General features: G+C 38.8%; 2 protein-coding genes and 1 non-coding gene across 9 annotated transcripts; all 3 read left to right on the forward strand.

Moving 5' to 3' along the window:
• The first annotated feature begins 204 nt into the window (after positions 1-204).
• LOC118746815 (serine/arginine repetitive matrix protein 1) lies at positions 205-7,337 on the forward strand. Of its 7 annotated transcripts, none has more exons than XM_036480740.1 (7): positions 205-409; positions 607-725; positions 827-1,125; positions 2,202-3,583; positions 4,048-4,521; positions 4,813-5,432; positions 5,501-7,337. In XM_036480740.1, the coding sequence occupies exons 3-7, from the start codon at positions 1,105-1,107 to the stop codon at positions 6,739-6,741; spliced, it is 3,738 nt and encodes a 1,245-aa protein (XP_036336633.1). In that variant the 5' UTR covers positions 205-409; positions 607-725; positions 827-1,104; the 3' UTR covers positions 6,742-7,337. The 7 variants fall into 7 exon arrangements, with proteins under 7 accessions (XP_036336633.1, XP_036336632.1, XP_036336634.1 ...); XM_036480739.1 differs by having other exon boundaries at positions 205-405; XM_036480741.1 differs by having other exon boundaries at positions 205-405; positions 611-725.
• A 2,359-nt stretch (positions 7,338-9,696) lies between these two features.
• On the forward strand, positions 9,697-11,352 carry LOC118746816 (40S ribosomal protein S4). Its single transcript, XM_036480746.1, has 5 exons — positions 9,697-9,786; positions 10,089-10,347; positions 10,416-10,513; positions 10,784-10,955; positions 11,015-11,352. Exons 1-5 carry the CDS (start codon positions 9,784-9,786, stop codon positions 11,266-11,268), a joined length of 786 nt encoding a protein of 261 aa, XP_036336639.1. The 5' UTR covers positions 9,697-9,783; the 3' UTR covers positions 11,269-11,352.
• Positions 10,543-10,687, forward strand: LOC118747377. Its single transcript, XR_004993954.1, has one exon. It is a non-coding gene; the product is annotated as a small nucleolar RNA psi28S-3327 (small nucleolar RNA).
• Positions 11,353-17,268: the final 5,916 nt, after the last annotated feature.

Here is a 17,268-nt window from a genome sequence, read left to right on the forward strand (position 1 = left end):
TGTATGTGAATAAACGCCATTTAAACACCTGTATGCAGGTTTTTATATAAATATCACAATTATAAAACATATATCTTGATTTTAGTTTGTTTTCTGTGAGTTCGCTGTAATTTCTAGTAATTTCGCATTTATTGTGACTAGCTATTAATTTTCATTTCTTTTTCGTCTGACCTTCTTCATCAAATATGGCAACGTTCATTTCGTTGAATTTTTCGTTGCGTCGTCTCCATTTTGCAGTGTAGCAGGCCGCATTGAAAATTTTTTAATGTGCGAAAAAAGATTATTGCAGATATATTAACTTAAAAATATGTGTAGTTTCAGCATTAACGTTGTTAAAATATATTGAAATAGTTTACTACGCGAAATTTGTAACGTTTACAGTTCATTTGAGTGCAAGAAAAACGAGTGTGTATTAATTACCCCCGCCTCCTGATTTTTTTTTTTCTTCTGCTCACATAGCTGAATTTCACGCTTGCCGCCGTGTGCGTATTCGAAGCCCCAGTTGCCGGGCGCACCATTTCCGTGAAGCAGAAACTAAAAAATTAATTGGGAGCCTAATTAAGTATAAGGTATATAACTGCAATAAGTGAGCTAAATTTATTAAAGAAAGGTTTGAAACATTGACATGACGTGAGGGTGCTAATTTGTGAAAATTGTTGAAGAAAATTATTTGAAACATTTGCTATTGCTGTTAAAGAGACGAGTGCTGCACAATGATGTTCACGGTAAGTCCGCCATTATCTATATTTAATTAAATATGTAATACACATGTTTTTGTATTAACATTGCATTGCTTAATTGAAAAATATTTTAATATATATTACAGTTTCTGAGAAAAAATATATATTTCTACTCAGACTACTACATATATCTACTTTGTGTCAAAATAACCACTCGTGTGAAAAGGTCAATGGAATCATAGGTTAATTCGCTGATTTTTTCGTTAAGATAGTACTTTATCCTCATCGCTGATAAGGCTAAGCCAAAATTGGAAATGTGAAGATAAAGCTTTCGTCGAAAATATAGTCCGCCCATAAGCTAGCAATAAGAAAAAAGGACCTTTTATAGCACGTGGCGTACTAAAAACAATGTAATTATTCGGAGATGTTTCACGTATTCTCAAAGGTATTCATACATTGTAACTTTTAGTAATCTATTATCGAATGAAAATGCTCGCTTGCAACAATTTATATTTTATTCACAAACTATTAAAATATCCAAATAAATTGAATACATTGTAATAGGTATACTATTAATGTATGGCGTTAAAAATAGATTAGGCTTATGAACATTTTATGAAATTTGAAGCAGAAGACAAATCACAAGCGAGCAATATTGTATGAGATTAACATTTTTATTAGTCAAACTGCAACAACAGGGTCGGTTTCTACAAAATCTGGTAAGTTCGGACCCCGTACGGGATCAAAAGTTTAATATGCTAAAAATTATTTGTTACATTTGAACATATAAATACATATGTCGGTCGCTGTAGTTGAAATAATAGAAGTGCTTAGATTACGTTCAAGTACAAAGTTGTTGAAACCATTTGCCTTTTTTAAAGGACATACTTTTCTTTGCTGGAAAAATAGCAATATCTAAAAGGAATTGGCGTGAAAAAAATATTTCAAAATTGTAATCAATGGGGTCGCCAAATACATACCAAGTTGATAACTTCATAAGCTAAAAGCGCTTCAAAAAGTGCTCTTCCTTTTTTTATACGGAGTGGCACAAATTGAAGACCTTCGCTACCCATAGAAGGGCTCCTTTTGGGGTAGTTCTTATACAGCTGCTCCTGTTATTCATAAAAATCATACTTTAAGGTATTTAAGGTTCATATGTTTTATTGCAATCTAAAATGCACATTTAAATTCTTTCGTAATATAAAATAATATAAACTTAAACAATTGCGTTAATTGTAAACATAAAAAGCCCTTCTAGAAGGCATGCAGGGAAGCACTTCTTTCAGCCCTTCTTGGGTAGGCCTTTTAGAATGGCTTTATTTAAGAAGACCTACCTAAATTATTTTCTGGGTATGAGTTAAGTAAGTAAAGTATTTGGTACAGCAATATTTCATTGCTCTTTGCGCTGCGTTAACCACCAACTTCATTTCGATCTCGTACCTACTGGGGGAAAATTGTTAATAAAGCGCTGCAAATTTTAAGCGGTTTTAACTTATTTTTTCAAATTATACATACTTGCAGGGCACTACACAGCAGCAGGATACGCGTTTCAGCGACAAGGAAAAGAAATTGATGAAACAAATGAAGTTCGGGGATTGCTTAAATAAACGAGTGGATATGTCAAAGGTGAAGCTGGATGTGTTACGTCCATGGATCAGCAAAAAAATTACGGATATTTTGCACATCGAAGATGACGTCGTCGTCGAATTCGTCTACAATCAATTGGAGGAGGAAAAATTTCCCTGTCCTAAGAAAATGCAAATTAATATGACCGGATTTCTAAATGGGAAAAATGCACGACAATTTATGGGTGAATTATGGGCACTGTTGCTATCAGCCCAAGAAAGTGAAAGTGGAATACCGGCGGAGTTTATTCAACAAAAGAAAGATGAGATACTTAAGAGAGAGGAGCAGCAACGCCAAAATGATCGTTCGCGTTCACGAGATAGGGATAGAGAGAGGGATCGAGATAGAGATAACGAACGTGATCGAGATCGCGATAGACGCAGCGGTAGGGATCGTTCCCATGATGGACAACGTGATGAGTTAAGTCAGCGTGAGCAGCAGTTACCGCCAAGTACTTTAAGCGCGATCGAGCAGGTTAGGTCACAATTATCAGCTAAATCTAGATCGAATTCGGCTGAAGATACTAATTTAGGTAGCGTTTCTCAAAGCAAACAAATTGAGGGGGGTATCGCAGCCAGTGTAAATGCTGCCGCAGCAGCAGCAGCTGCAGCTATAATACGAGATCGTTCCAGGTCACCAAATGCTAGTGCTAGATCGGCAGCTGCAGAAGCGGCCGCAACGAAAATACGTAACCGTTCTCCGCGCAAACGCTCCAGGGAGAGATCAGTAACGCGAAAATCTTCGCGGGAACGCAACTCATCACCGCAAAGGCGTCGCAATTCTTCAAGGGATAGACGGCGATCATCTCGCTCACCAAGGCGTAGATCATCAGGTGGTGGCGGAGATCGACGGCGACGACGTAGTCGTACTCGCAGTCGCTCCAGGGATCGCAGCGGTCGACGACCATCAAGTAAGAAACGACAATTATCACGTTCAGCATCACCACCAAAACGTCAAAGTCCAAAATCAAAAAGTCGTCGTTCCAAAGACAGACGTTCAAGATCCAGATCCATTTCTAAATCACCCGTAAAACGAAAATCATCGCCAGCGCCAACAAGTAATACAAAAAACAGAACTTCACCACCTTATCGAAAGCGTTCAACCTCTCGAAACTCGAATCCCCATACACCCGTAAATGGTCATGAAGATGGCGGTAGCGCTAAAAAACGTGATGTCAAGAAAAGATCACCATCCCGAAATCCTAGTGAACACTCACGCTTATCCACTGAAGATAAGAGACCAGCGCGCAAGCCTTCTAAAGGTCGCTCTCGTTCAAGGTAAAATCTACAAAAGCGTACAATTTTATATATGTATTTTAAAGAGGTTAGCAAATTTTAAATAGCAGTGTGTTCACAATTGAAATGTGGTAAGTAATAGTTGGTTAAGCTATGAGGAGGGGAAGAAACCCACGACATGGTACCGGTTTTAGGCCTCTTATTCGATACATGTTCGCTCTGACGAACGCTAAGTTACTAAGGAAATATTTTGTATGCCATTTGGTTTGTGAACAACGTAAGTATCCTTAAAGAGCATGAAGAAAATATAATTTTGGTGTGTACAGTGTATTTTCGATTATACATATGTATGTATCAATAAATGATTAAATCATCTAAATTTTCATTTATTTTCTAGGGTTTTAAAATTGATGAAACAAATATTGAAAATTTTAAATAATTTACTAAATAAAACTAAATTACGAACTATGTATGAATTTTCATAAACATTTCTTTATGCTCAACAGATCTCCTAGCAAGCGATCGGTTCGAGGCGCTGCTTCTTCACGTTCACGTTCAAGATCATCGTCTCGCTCCTCGAGGGCATCAATACGCTCTAATAAAAAACCAATACGTCGCTCGAGCTCACGCAACACAAGTCTGTCGCCGTCACCTGATCGTAAAGACGATTTTGAGATACGACGTAATAAGAATAGTGTACAAAAGAAACGACACTATCGTCATAACCGCGACTCATCTGCATCATCCATCGACAGGGAACGCGATCGGGACGGCGGCCGAAGGATGATGGGAGACAATAGAGGTAGGCGAGGAGATATGCCCGGTCGACGCTTTTCACCGCGTAATCGTAGTCCGCGCAATGACAGTGGAGGCGGACGGATGCAACGTTCACGTTCCCGTCGTCGTTCAAATTCACGTAATCGATCAAGATCTCGCAACCGATCACGTTCGCCCATGCGACGTTCACGTTCTCCACGTCGGTTAGTTGTTTACTAAGATATTAATAGATTAATTTTATACAAATAATTGGTATTTTTGTCTGGTAACCATGGGAGTGTCTATAGTAACAAATAGTCAGTACTAATTTGTACTGGAACCTTCAAATTTTTACAACGTAACAACACGGGAGAGCTGCAAATTCTTGCTAGTAAAATTTTTACTAGCAGAAATTAATGTAAACACTCTCTTGGGCGTTGTTAGATTTTCTATTTGCCAAATTAAGTTTCTTGTTTATAAATATTTTTTAATTTTTTATTCTATTCCTTTAACAGTTTTAATCGCCGCCGTTCGCCAATGATGCACTTCCGTGGACGCGGTGGAAACAATCGTGGCCGAATGAACTTTTGGCGTCGTAGTCCTAGCATGGGTCGCGGCGGTGGAGGTGGTGGACGCTTTAATCGTCGTTTCTCGCCGCAGCGTAGGTTCTCACGTGATCGCGACCGTGATCGGCGTATGTCTCCGATGCAGAATCAATTCCGCAAGTTTTCACCGCCACCACGACGATTCTCTCCACAACAAAATATGCCGTATCAAAGACGATCCAGAGAACGGCGATTTAGCCCAGGACCACGAGATCGTCGACCATCTTCTCCAATTAGAGATAATTCGCGTGATCGCGGAGGTGGAAACAATTTCGGACGCTGGGATCAAAATAATCGCAACCCTCCTCCAAAAGCAAAATCTAGGAGCTCCTCAGCAAGTTCGAATTGGGAATTGGAAGAGGAAGCTGCTGCTCCACCACCAGTAGCGCGCCAGCCAAGCACAACTAAACAAACTAGTCCAATTAAAAACAATGGTGACCGCGCAAGAAGTGCTAGACGTTCCCGTGATAGAAGCGATCGCGACTCCAGCCAATCATCTGAGAAAATTCCAAAGGCACGCGAAAGCTTAGGTAACTTATTTAACAATACGATAATGTTGCTTATAGTATTTTTACATATATATTGTATTTAATTGTAGGTCGCCGTTCTTCTGTAGAGTTTGCAGGTCCCTCAGTCAAGACCATTGATTTGTCCAAAGATGAACGTGGTGAAAATCGCAAAGCAAAACCAGAAGCAGTCCAAATAGAAGCCCCTCCAGTAAAGAAACCAGCTCCTACAGTTGCAGCAGTAACTGCAGCTGCTCCAGTTTTACGCAATGAAAAATTACGCGATCGTTATAGTTCGAGTTTATCTCGTACTCCGTCACCATTTTTGAAACCTCATGAGCGTGAAAAGCTCCAGCCGACTGCGGTAAAGAAAACTCAAGATAGTAAACCACAAAAAAGCCATAAGGAAAGTTATTCATCATCCTCGGACAGCTCTGGCGATAGTGATGACAGTGAAGAAGATGAGGAACGTAATGCGATCGAAAAGGTAAAAGAAACGAAGAAGAAGAATTTAGAATCGCGTTCCAAAACTAAAAGACGAAAGTCAGATACAAGCGATGACTCCGATGATGAAAGTGAGGAGGAGAAGTCTAAGAAGAAATCCAATGCTAAGGCACTAGCTAAGAGTCAGACATTAGTGGAATTACCACCGATTGCAAAGCCTGGACGAAAAGATAAAAATCTACCCACTGAAGAGATTCGGGAGGACCGAAATGCAGTTGAGCTGCAGGCTAGTCGTGCAAAAGGCAAGCACAACATTGACGTACCAGAAGTAGCTGTTCCAAGTAGTTCAAAAGCAAACAAGAAATTGTCGGAGAAAACCATTTCAAAGGATAACGTATCATCAAATTCAAGCGATGACTCTGAAAAAGAACATTCTGATGGCAAAAAATCCGAAGTAAAAGCAAAACAAGCTGTTTCGCGAAAACGCACAGCGTCTATTTCGGGGTTGAAAAAGTCTAAGCGCGCAGCTTCCTCTGAATCCGATGATGAGCATGTATCGAAGAAGAAGCGCAAGAAGGCAAAAAAATCAGCAAAACGAAAATCAACGGACGAAGATAGCTCTTCAGATTCCGAGGCTGAGGCGTCGTCGAAGAAGAAAAAGCATAAGAAGCATAAAAAACACAGCAAGAAGAGTAAGAAGCACAAGAAACATAAGAAGAAGAGCAAAAAGGCTGACAGCTCCTCGAGTAGTGACAACGATGACGAGGAAGTTCGAGAACGTACAGGCAAGGCAATAACATCAGCGCCTTTGCTGCTTGGCGGAGTAAATGAAGATTTAGAGAAACAATTACGTGAGCGGGCTTTGAAATCGATGAAAAAGAATGAATGAAGAGTCATGAACACGAACATGACGGTGACGACAGACATGTGCTGGTAACGACTGGAAATATGATGCTCTACATTTCATCAATTTGCCTGATTTATTTTTTACGTTGGTTATCCAGAGTAACTTAGTTTATAACCTATATAACACTTATTACACTACTGAAAGTAATTAGAAGTACTGACGGAAACCTCCAATATGTTGTTATAATTTTCAAAGTAAATGCCAACCACACATACACACCCGCATACATGGAACAGCAAGGAAGCTGTTGACGAAATATTTATCATCGCATGCTAAGGAACTTGTAACATACATACAGAAATACATTACTTTTTATTGTAGCAGCAGAAAGGAGCAGTTCAAACGTGATTTGGATTGGATGTCGTTTGTGAAAACAATTGCATATATACATAAATACATGCATATAACAATATAATATTGATTGCTATAATAAAAGCTATAAATCCCCTTCTGTTGAGAGTTGTCGACATTTTCTTGATTTGAATTTTAGGTTCTATTATTTAAGTAGATATTATATAATGCATTCATGTTTGTCAACTTTAAGAAGCAAACAAATAAAGATAACTACTACGGAATTCTTTGTCTGATTTCATTTAACTACACTAAGCCCTACCTAAATCGGATAATCTATCGATAGTCAACAAGAGTCTCACAAGGCAGCTGAAGCACTTCCTATACGATAAAAAGAGGATGAACAACGATGTCGGCATTCAAAGAGCGAGAGAAGCCTAGGAAGTGGCTCTACTTCTAGAAAGTGTATACAAGCGAAAATTGCTTGGTGATCATAAAATCTGTGGTCACAAGCAATAACCGCCCAAGTCGAAAAACCAGAATTCGAGAAAAAACGTTTTAAACGTTTGGATTGTAAAGTTATCCTTATGGGGGACCAAAATATGTTTTTGTCTATAACTTTTTAAATAGCCTAGCTGGCGAGGTGGGGATTTCATATACACATGAAATAGTAGTTGCAGAATACGATAGCATAACTCAATCTTTTCTTAAGTGGACTTAGGCGGTTATTGTTTATAATCAAAGAAATTATGTTCACCTAAGGGGATGATTGAGGTGTTGTTCGAGAAAAGAAATATGTATACACAAACGGCAGGTGTTTTTACCGTGAAGAATTAACTCGCATTAGTAGTTAACTTTAAATTTGTGAACTTAAAATCGATAGCTAATTACCGAATGTTGAAACGGTCTTCAATGTGATTATTTGTAAAAGTTATAAATAAAAAAAAATATTAAATTGTGTTTTGTACATATTTGGGAAAACGTATGTATACTTTGTTTATACCGAATTGTTGTAATAAATTTGAATTATTGGGCTTTATGAATAAAAATAAACAATTGCTTATTCTTAAAAGTGCAGACCTTTTACTTAAATTTATGTATTTGAATAAATCGAATAAAAGGTCTGAAATCTTAAGAAAAAGCAATAGCTTACTTTTTATTCATAAGGCCCATTGTTCGCTTCCATTTTGGTCTACCGTGCAAATTTATTATCAAACAAATGTATAAAATCAACAGTTTACTTTTCAAAACGGTTTCATCAAGTACCGTACCGTAAACACAGGTATAAACACTTGAAAGAAATATTCGTGAAATCTACGAAAATGCTATAGCATTCGAATAGCGACGACTTAAGCGAAACTTTGAATACACACGTTCGTTGCAATTCGGATTCAGGGATCGCATTTTCGTAGATTTCCCAAAAATCGGACTACGATGGATTCTGTGATAGCCATCATTTAAATGAGAGATTAAATCCATGTACATTCGTACTAATGCTTTCAACAGGCTTGCAAAATTTGACAGGCAGGTGTCGCTATCCGTGTTTATCACCCTGTGCTTTCGCAGAGAACATATCAGCTGAAATTAGTCGAGAACGCAGAACGTATACTTAAACGCAGTCTGTATACGCAGAATTTTGTCGATTACTGGAGCCCTCAGTGGTGCTTACTACAATGTTGCCACTCATCAATGCCTATTCATAAACTTACCCTTTCAATTACAATTTTTCGTGCTATAATAGATTTTAGCTAAATATAAACTACTTAGTTTTCAAGAAAAACCTTATTCAATAGTAAATTTCAAATATTTTAAACATATTTTGAGTAGGAACTTATATCTTGTTTACCATCTGTAAAACTGACGAAGTGGCAACCATCTAAAGAAGGAGAAATCAGCTTACACGGAAAAATCTAAATTCCGCAGATTTCTACGCTACGGGCTACAACTACAGAAAAATTCTGCGGTGCTGAGTTTTCATTTGCATGGCGCTTTGGTAAGACAGATCGTGTCAGCTGACACGGGTTTACGTACCGGTAGGTTTACGTTCTTGACTAATTTCAGCTATCGTCCCGTTTCTGCCTTAACCACGTATCTACAATTTTTAGGAAAACTAATATTACCCCTTTTAACAGCTGTTTAAGCGTCACCCCTTTTGAAAATAGAACAAAGACTTAATGAGGGTTCTCACTACTGTTAGTGGAACCAGAAATATTAAGTAAAAAATGCGTTTATTATATCCTAGGGGAAGAAATTAAGCATTTTTTCTTACACTCTCTAAAATACCTCTATTGCAGATACGAGGTTAAGACAGAAACGGGACGATATGTAAGTTCTCTGCTTATGTTTTCGTCCATGTAAAAACTGTCAAATGAAAACCAGTTTTCGTTTAAAACTACTTGAACACACATTAATTCGAAAAGGTAAGTTTATGAAAAGGCATTGATGAGTGGCAATACTGTAGTAAGGAAAACTGAGGGCTCCAGTAATCGACAAAATTCTGCATATACAGACAGTTCTGCGTTCTTGACCAATTTTACCTTTAGTGTATTTTAAATAAATTGTAATAGAAATGGCAGAAATCGTAAAAGAAATGAATGAAATTGTAAAAGATGCCAAAAACTGTTCTCCACTGAACCATAATCGCGTATATCCACAACAAAGCGAACTGTCAAAAATTCGATTAACATCCGGCTGCTTTGCCATCCTCCTTTCCTTTTTACGTATTTTAACAAGATGGTAGGTTGTCGAAAAATTGCCGTGGAAATTCACTACCATCGTACTATTCTGATATGAGAATTATCGAAACTTGTTTACAGAGTGTTAATGAATATTTGCCATTGAAGTGTATGCTAATATTTCATTGTGAAATTGGCGTACTCAAGTAGTTTTTTGCAAATTTGCAGTTGCTATTTCTGATGCGGCTATACTCTGCTTGTCGCCGCCGATTGCATCCTTGGTGTTGAATTCTACGGCAAATAAAAATGAAGTGATACATTTTAAGTGCGATGTGACAATATATCAGAGTGTTTTGATTGCAGGCGAGAGGTCCCAAAAAGCATTTGAAGCGTTTAGCAGCCCCAAAGGCATGGATGTTGGACAAATTGGGAGGAGTATTCGCTCCTCGTCCATCCAGTGGCCCACACAAATTGCGGGAGTCATTGCCGCTCATGATTTTCTTGAGAAATCGTCTAAAGTATGCGCTGAACGGTGCTGAGGTGACCAAAATTGTTATGCAGCGTCTGATCAAGGTTGATGGCAAAGTGCGCACCGACCCAACATTTCCCGCTGGTTTCATGGGTAAATATATGAAATGATTACAATTTAATACAGTACATTCAGTAATATTTTTGTTATTTATTTTGTAGATGTTATCACCATTGAAAAGACTGGTGAATTCTTCCGTTTGGTGTACGACGTCAAGGGTCGATTCACAATTCACCGTATTTCGGCTGAGGAGGCAAAGGTATGTTTTGTGTAGATCCTTACTTTACATAGCTGGCTTGATCGAAGACCACATAATTATGATACCAAACATATATGTGGTTCAAAAGTAAGCCAAAAGCAATTTTTGTTACGACGGTCACCGAATATCTTGATTACTGTGATAATTTGGTAACACTTACGTGCAATTACAAGAAACCCGCAATTTCATTTTCTGACTAACTAATAAACAGTATGTAAGCCAAATCAAATGTTGCCAATAACCTTATTTTATTTTATTTTATTTTTGCAGTACAAATTGTGCAAGGTCCGCAAAACACAACTTGGCGCCAAGGGTGTACCATTCGTTGTCACCCATGACGGCCGTACCATTCGTTATCCCGATCCCTTGATCAAGGCTAACGATACTATTCAAGTAGATATTGCCACCGGTAAAATTACCGACTACATTAAATTCGACTCTGGTAAGCGCAGTATTTTTTGTTTCCTTCGCATTCACTATATAGATATTCATAATTTTTAGGAAACCTGTGCATGATCACTGGAGGTAGAAATTTGGGTCGTGTTGGTACCGTTGTTAACCGCGAGAGACATCCTGGTTCCTTCGATATCGTTCACGTAAAGGACTCGCAAGGACATGTGTTTGCCACCAGATTGACAAACGTTTTTATTATTGGCAAGGGCAACAAACCCTACATCTCGCTGCCTAAGGGCAAGGGTGTTAAATTGAGCATTGCCGAGGAACGTGACAAGCGTTTGGCTGCCAAAACCCACTAAATAGTTATTTAAGACCGGTTTCTATATTTGCGAAAGATGGATCATTCACAATAAACAGAAATCACTTTAGAATAACCTGGGAAATGATGATTTCTTGTTATATATACCCGAGGGTTCTGCAATTCACTTCCGAGTGAATTTGAGTCAAGTTCGCTTTGAATTCAAATGGGCAGGGGTTGAAATTCATTCGGAAGTGAGTTCCAGAGCTTGACCAATAATACAGGGTAGTTTTTAGAATTATTTATTAAATTGTATTCTTACAGTTAGGCTTAAATAAGATACATATGTATTTCCCGCACAGGTCTGCAATAACTTCATAGTCGCATCTAATGAAATAACTTAGATGTTGGCCGTGCTATTGGCAGTACACGGCATTGTTGAGGCGGAAAGGGTAAATCGGAGATTGCTCATAAATACTTCATACCAGAATTATAGTTATAAATGTTATAATTTACATATATTGTGCGGGTGCAATTTCACTTCGAGAACGATAGGATTTATTTGCTAATGGACGGTGGATGTACATGCTCACCCTCCATATTAAAGATTGGATCAATGCGCGGTTGGAGACGTCGACTTCAACATTAAGCAACGTGCAGAGTATTAAGGCCCGTTTCCAATCACAAGAAATGTTTTTCATCAATTTTCTTGCTAGAAAAAGCATTGCGGTTGCTGTACATTTTCTTGAAGAAATAAATACGCGTTTAGTTAGGTTAAAGTTTAAACTGACCGCTTAGGTTACGATGGGCATGTTTGAGGCACGTAGTAAAATCGGCATTACTGCCGTACTGATGGAAATTTGCAACACTTTTGCAACAGCCCAACTGATAATCAATCAAGCCCGATGCTTCTTGGAAAAAATTATAAAAGCTGTTAGAGGAGCGTCATACCAAACGGAAGGTCCCAGGAATTCATATTATTTTCTTATAGGCGTATTCCCTCTGCAGGTAATGGCAACAGATCAATTGTATTTTTATACAGGGCTATCAGTGAATGCGTCGTGATCCGCTTGAAATCTACGAAAATGCTATCACTGAATTCGAAGAGTTACAAACATGGCACGATGCATTCAGTGATAGCCAGCCCCTATTATGAATAGGACTATTATACAAAATTTGAGAAGCTAGCCAAAGATTTATGTATATCGTTACTATATTACGGGAAGGGCGTATCTCACATCGTCACTGAAATGGAGAAAAAGCCATAACTAACTAAAATTGTTTATTGCATAAAACGATGTGGAGACTTATAATTCCATGAAATGCATGATAATCAATCAAAAAGTGCAGTTTGAATTTTTAATAAGTTGCGGCTTTTTGTATTTCAGCGACGATGTGAGTTACGCCCTTTCCATTCCTGCAGAAAATGTGTCTAGCTCAGAACTAGCGTAGAACTAGACCTTTTGCCGGCAGTACTAGATCTAGCTCAATACCCAAGCAGTGCTTTCAACTGTGCACTTTTACACGGCGATGTCATTGGCAGTGGCAATTGTCGCCCACTGCATGACTTTGTAACTAGTTTTTAACCGGTTCCGTTTTGGACAGTTTTTTTGCGCTACGTAATAACTACTACACTCACCAACTAATTTGCCCAGCGGCCACAAGAGCAAACTCGATAAATTTTTTCGAAACGGTTTCATATTTTCAGAAGCTTTTCCATATACGAGCGGCCATCTTGTAACGCCACTGAGATTCATAAAAATTTCCATTTTTTCACAATAAAACTAGCGCCTTATAGCTTGGGCGTATGCATACATACATACACTTCACTTATCACATTTTAATTTTAAACATTTTAACCACTTTATCACTAACTAAGCCATTGCATTTTTATTTGCTTTTATAAAAACACAATTCACAAATTTTTGCAAATCACTCGACCGAATGTTAAGAAGCGACTGAGGAAATGGAAATACCGAAGAAAATGAAAGAGGAAGTTCTTTTTTATTAAAAGAAGCAAAAGCGAGCACAGAAGTGGCTAATAGAAGGCGGCTGCAGACAATTTAGCCGTATCAACATGAAACATGCATTTTCGCAAGTGTGGTTGTTGTTCAAAGGGTTTGTGAACGTGCTAATTATGAAGGTTGCAAGTGAATTTCCTCTTTCTAGCGCCGCTCCTATTTCCTCGTTTTGTTTTATTATCCGTCCGGTTAAGTTGGGCGCAGTTTTTGCGCGGCTTTTGCAGTGATGTGATGAATTTTAACCTGTAAAATATGTTTGTAAGTGAATAAATGTGTGAAAGTGAAAATTTGTGAAATGAGTGTTCAATTAAAATAAAATGTGTTGTCTGTACTTAATGTATTCATAAAAAGTGCCGCTCCGCATACATGCAAATGTCCGCTGGACCGCTTGTTGAAATTTGCTTCTCACGCCGGACCCAATTTGTTCAGCGTCAGCATGCACATTACGTCGGGTCGAACGGCTTTGAGGCTTTCGTTTTCCCGGTGGCCACTTGAAATTCAAAGCTGATGAAAGAAAGAGGCGCGCTGGACGCAGTGCCAACACGGAGAAGAAGGATGTGAAGAAACATTGCTGCAAAGTGTGGTTGTTCCCTTCGGTCCTGAAACCGCCCGTAAGTCACCAAACTTCTCGCTCTTTTTTCAGCTCCCTAAAGCGATTCACCATAACGTCGTTTAAAGCAGAGCTGTAAAACTGTGAAATCATTTAAATTTGTTTGTTTGTTTTTGTTTCAAAATAATTTAAGCCACTCAGGAATGAGTGTTTTTTATACAACCAAAAAATCAAAATTTTGAAAAGAATGCCCCGAGTGAATGCAGATCCTACTGATTCAATCATTTTACAGCTCCGGTTTAAAGTACAAAACCGCGTAACTGACATTTGCTGGCAAAAATTGGATTTGCTCACACAAGCTCTTGGCTCAATCCTTATCCATTCGTCCTGAAATATACTAGGCAGAAGTGCGATTGCTTTATAAAAACGAGAAGCATTTTGAAATATGAGTGTTTTTACTTTGTAGAAAATAATTTGTGTGGCGCGGTTTTGCATTTTGTTGATACGCGGATTTCTACATTAACCGGCGATATGTATGTATGTATGTATGTAGCACAATAGGCAACAATCTTTTTCTCTGCAACAGCGTGACCCTCCTCGTTGTTGTTGTTGTTGTAGCGGATTACTCAGCCTTGCCAAGATCGGCGGGACGCTTAGTCGTTGTCGTCAAGTTCAACCAACGGAGGCCCAATAAGTGAGCCACTCCGACTGGGTTGGACCAGCGGGAGAACGGCGTTAGTTTAGTGGGATTTAGAGGGCCTGAAAAGGGATGTACCGAGTCATAGGTGACTCTCCGCATGCCAGAAATTCATTGAGCACATCTGCATTTATCTTACTCAGGTAGGAGTTTGACCTGCTGCAATAACCAGAGTGGAGTGGGGCTATGGTGACGCAAGTCTCCCGAGGCAGACGAGATTCTGACACCTCCACATCAGGTGAATGTGTTGGTGTAAGTTGGAACGCCTCTTAGGGAATGCCGTTTATGTGCTGTAGGTACGCTGTCGGATCCATTGGTTGTTTTATGAGCCTCTAGACCTCGGCAAAGGTTATGCAGCTGGTAGATAACTGGCAGGCACCCTACTAGGAACTGCTTGCATAGCATGGTGCTGTGCTCCTTGAGTGGGAGCATTTGGGCCTCGTTATGTAGGTGGTGTTCTGGTGACTTCAGAAGGCATCTGCTGGCGGTTCGGAGTGCAGTATTTTGGCGGGTATGTAACTTCTAGTCACCGGCCACCACACGGGCGCTGCGTAGTTTAGAACCCGGCCGGCCTATTGCCTTGTATGTCTGTTTGGTATGTATGTATGTAGGTCTACGGGAAGAAAGTTCAGTAGGGCGTACAGTGCATCGCACCACTTATGAGTGTGAACCTCTTCAAACTGACCTGCTGCAGGAATATAGTGTTACCGTTGCTTTGTGCATTCTATCTGCAATGTTGAGTGGGGGGGATGGGTTAAGGTCGCCTTCTTATTTATTTTCAAATTGAATTACACCTGCGCAAAAATACTGTATTCGGTGTAGCCGGCGTTGGAATGATGAGGGTTAGTTTTTCTAAAGCGGAAAATACTATGGATGGCGTAACCCGAGTTTACATTTTCTCTGTAAAAAAATTAATTTTACCCTAGAGGTCTGTAGAGGGGTCAGAGAGGTGAAAGGAACCTTTTCTTAAAGTTCCAACTGTGCTCTTTTTAAAGGGTGGAGTTTTAGGTGCCACATCACAATGCTTAAGTCCAGAACAGAATTCTAGAACAAGGGGAAATTATATTTTTGTATTCAAAATAATTTTTGTTATTCCATTTAACAGCTGCTCAAGAGCTCTAAAAACACATTTCCAAAGTTTAGACACTTAATCGTATTTTTTTATTTTTCTTGTATTTACAATGGTCTTTTTCGGTAGAAAAGTGGTGAAAATCGTGCTATACCCGGATGGAAATTATTATTTCGTAACTATGTATTTATGTAAATATTTAAGTAACTATGCAGCCATAATTTGAGTTGCTGAGAGACAATTTGCTGCTTTGATTTATTTTGATAAATAAATTTACGAGTTGGGTAATTAATGCCCAATTGTCCTGGTAATTTATGAAAATTTATGGACATACATACATAATTTTTTCTTATATAGATATATTTTTCGACCAAGCTCTAAAAAACTCGAAGAAAATATTATTTTTATCAAATTTCTAGTTGCATAAGTGCTATGTGTATGAAATTGCGCTGCTTTGTAATGTAATGGATTCTTCATAGACGTATGTATGTACATATTTACGCTTTATATGCAGATGGCATTTTTTTTTTTTTAAACTAACTACAAAAAATAAAATGTAAAAATGATACAAAATGATGATGAGTGTATTTAACTAAAATTTCTTTCATATTCTTAAAAAATATTCACGATTTCGGTGAACCCCGTTTTGTGACTAATTTTCCGGAATCTCGACTATTAATGACTTGAGCGTGAAATCCTGTCTCCCAATCGGCATAGTACTTAACGGTGCGAACATTGCCATCGGGTTCCACCAGTGAGTACTCGCCTTTTACAACATCACCATCACGTTCCTCTTTCTGGTGTTTTATATCGCCGGTATATGGATCGTTTACACCATACTCGAAAGCATATCTTGCGTGGTCACTCTAAAAAAGACAAACAATTTAATACAAAAATTGAACGTAACGTTGTTTTTTTTTTTTTGAAAATACTCACATAGTGTTCATAGTGTTTCTCTGGTATCGTTTTGATAACAGCCGGCTGTATTTTGAGTGCAGGTTGCGTCTTTAGATATGTGTTAGGGCTGGCACTATGCGCAAGCAACGGTGAAACTGCAGGTGCATATCGATAGAGGCCAGCGCCTAATGGGCCAATGCCGCCAATTCCATGCGCATAGCCATTTAACAATTCACCTTGACCCTTTAGCAGTGGCAAACCCGCTGGAGCACCATATTTTAACGGTGACACATTTAAATTCGCACCAATGCCGTGTAGGGTGGATTGTTCCGCTCCGCCAAGTTTTAAAATCGGTGATAGGCCAGTGTGTCCCAAAGCTATCGCTCCATAATATGAACCGCCGTGTCCGAGAGGAATCGATGAATATCCAGCTGTTGAAGGCAAGAAGAAAATTAGTGACTTCTACTATTTGAAAATATTGTGCATACGTCTTAAAAAAAACATATATGTAAATACAATAAGGAAAAGCCGGTTAGTAGAAAGATGGGTTAACTTGTTGCTTTGCCAAATATTTTCCACTACGAAGCATGCCTACGAAGAAGATCGCAAACCAATGTGTAGAGTCGAAGCTGACTCGACTAAGGCGACGTGAACGAAGCGAAGCGAAGCGTTTATGCGGCTTAAAAATAAAATGGATGCTGGATCCGACGTAATACCGGCTGAGTTGTTCAAAGCTGGCGGTCAATCCACAAGATGGAGAATTTTGCTATTGCCGTCAATTTCTAAGTGTTCTAACAGGGCAATTCTGGCTAAGATAGTTGCAAGTC

This window comes from Rhagoletis pomonella, unplaced genomic scaffold, assembly GCF_013731165.1.
Source record: "Rhagoletis pomonella isolate Grant_MI unplaced genomic scaffold, Rhpom_1.0 Rhpom_scaffold_00011, whole genome shotgun sequence".
NCBI classification, from domain to species: Eukaryota; Metazoa; Arthropoda; class Insecta; order Diptera; family Tephritidae; genus Rhagoletis; species Rhagoletis pomonella.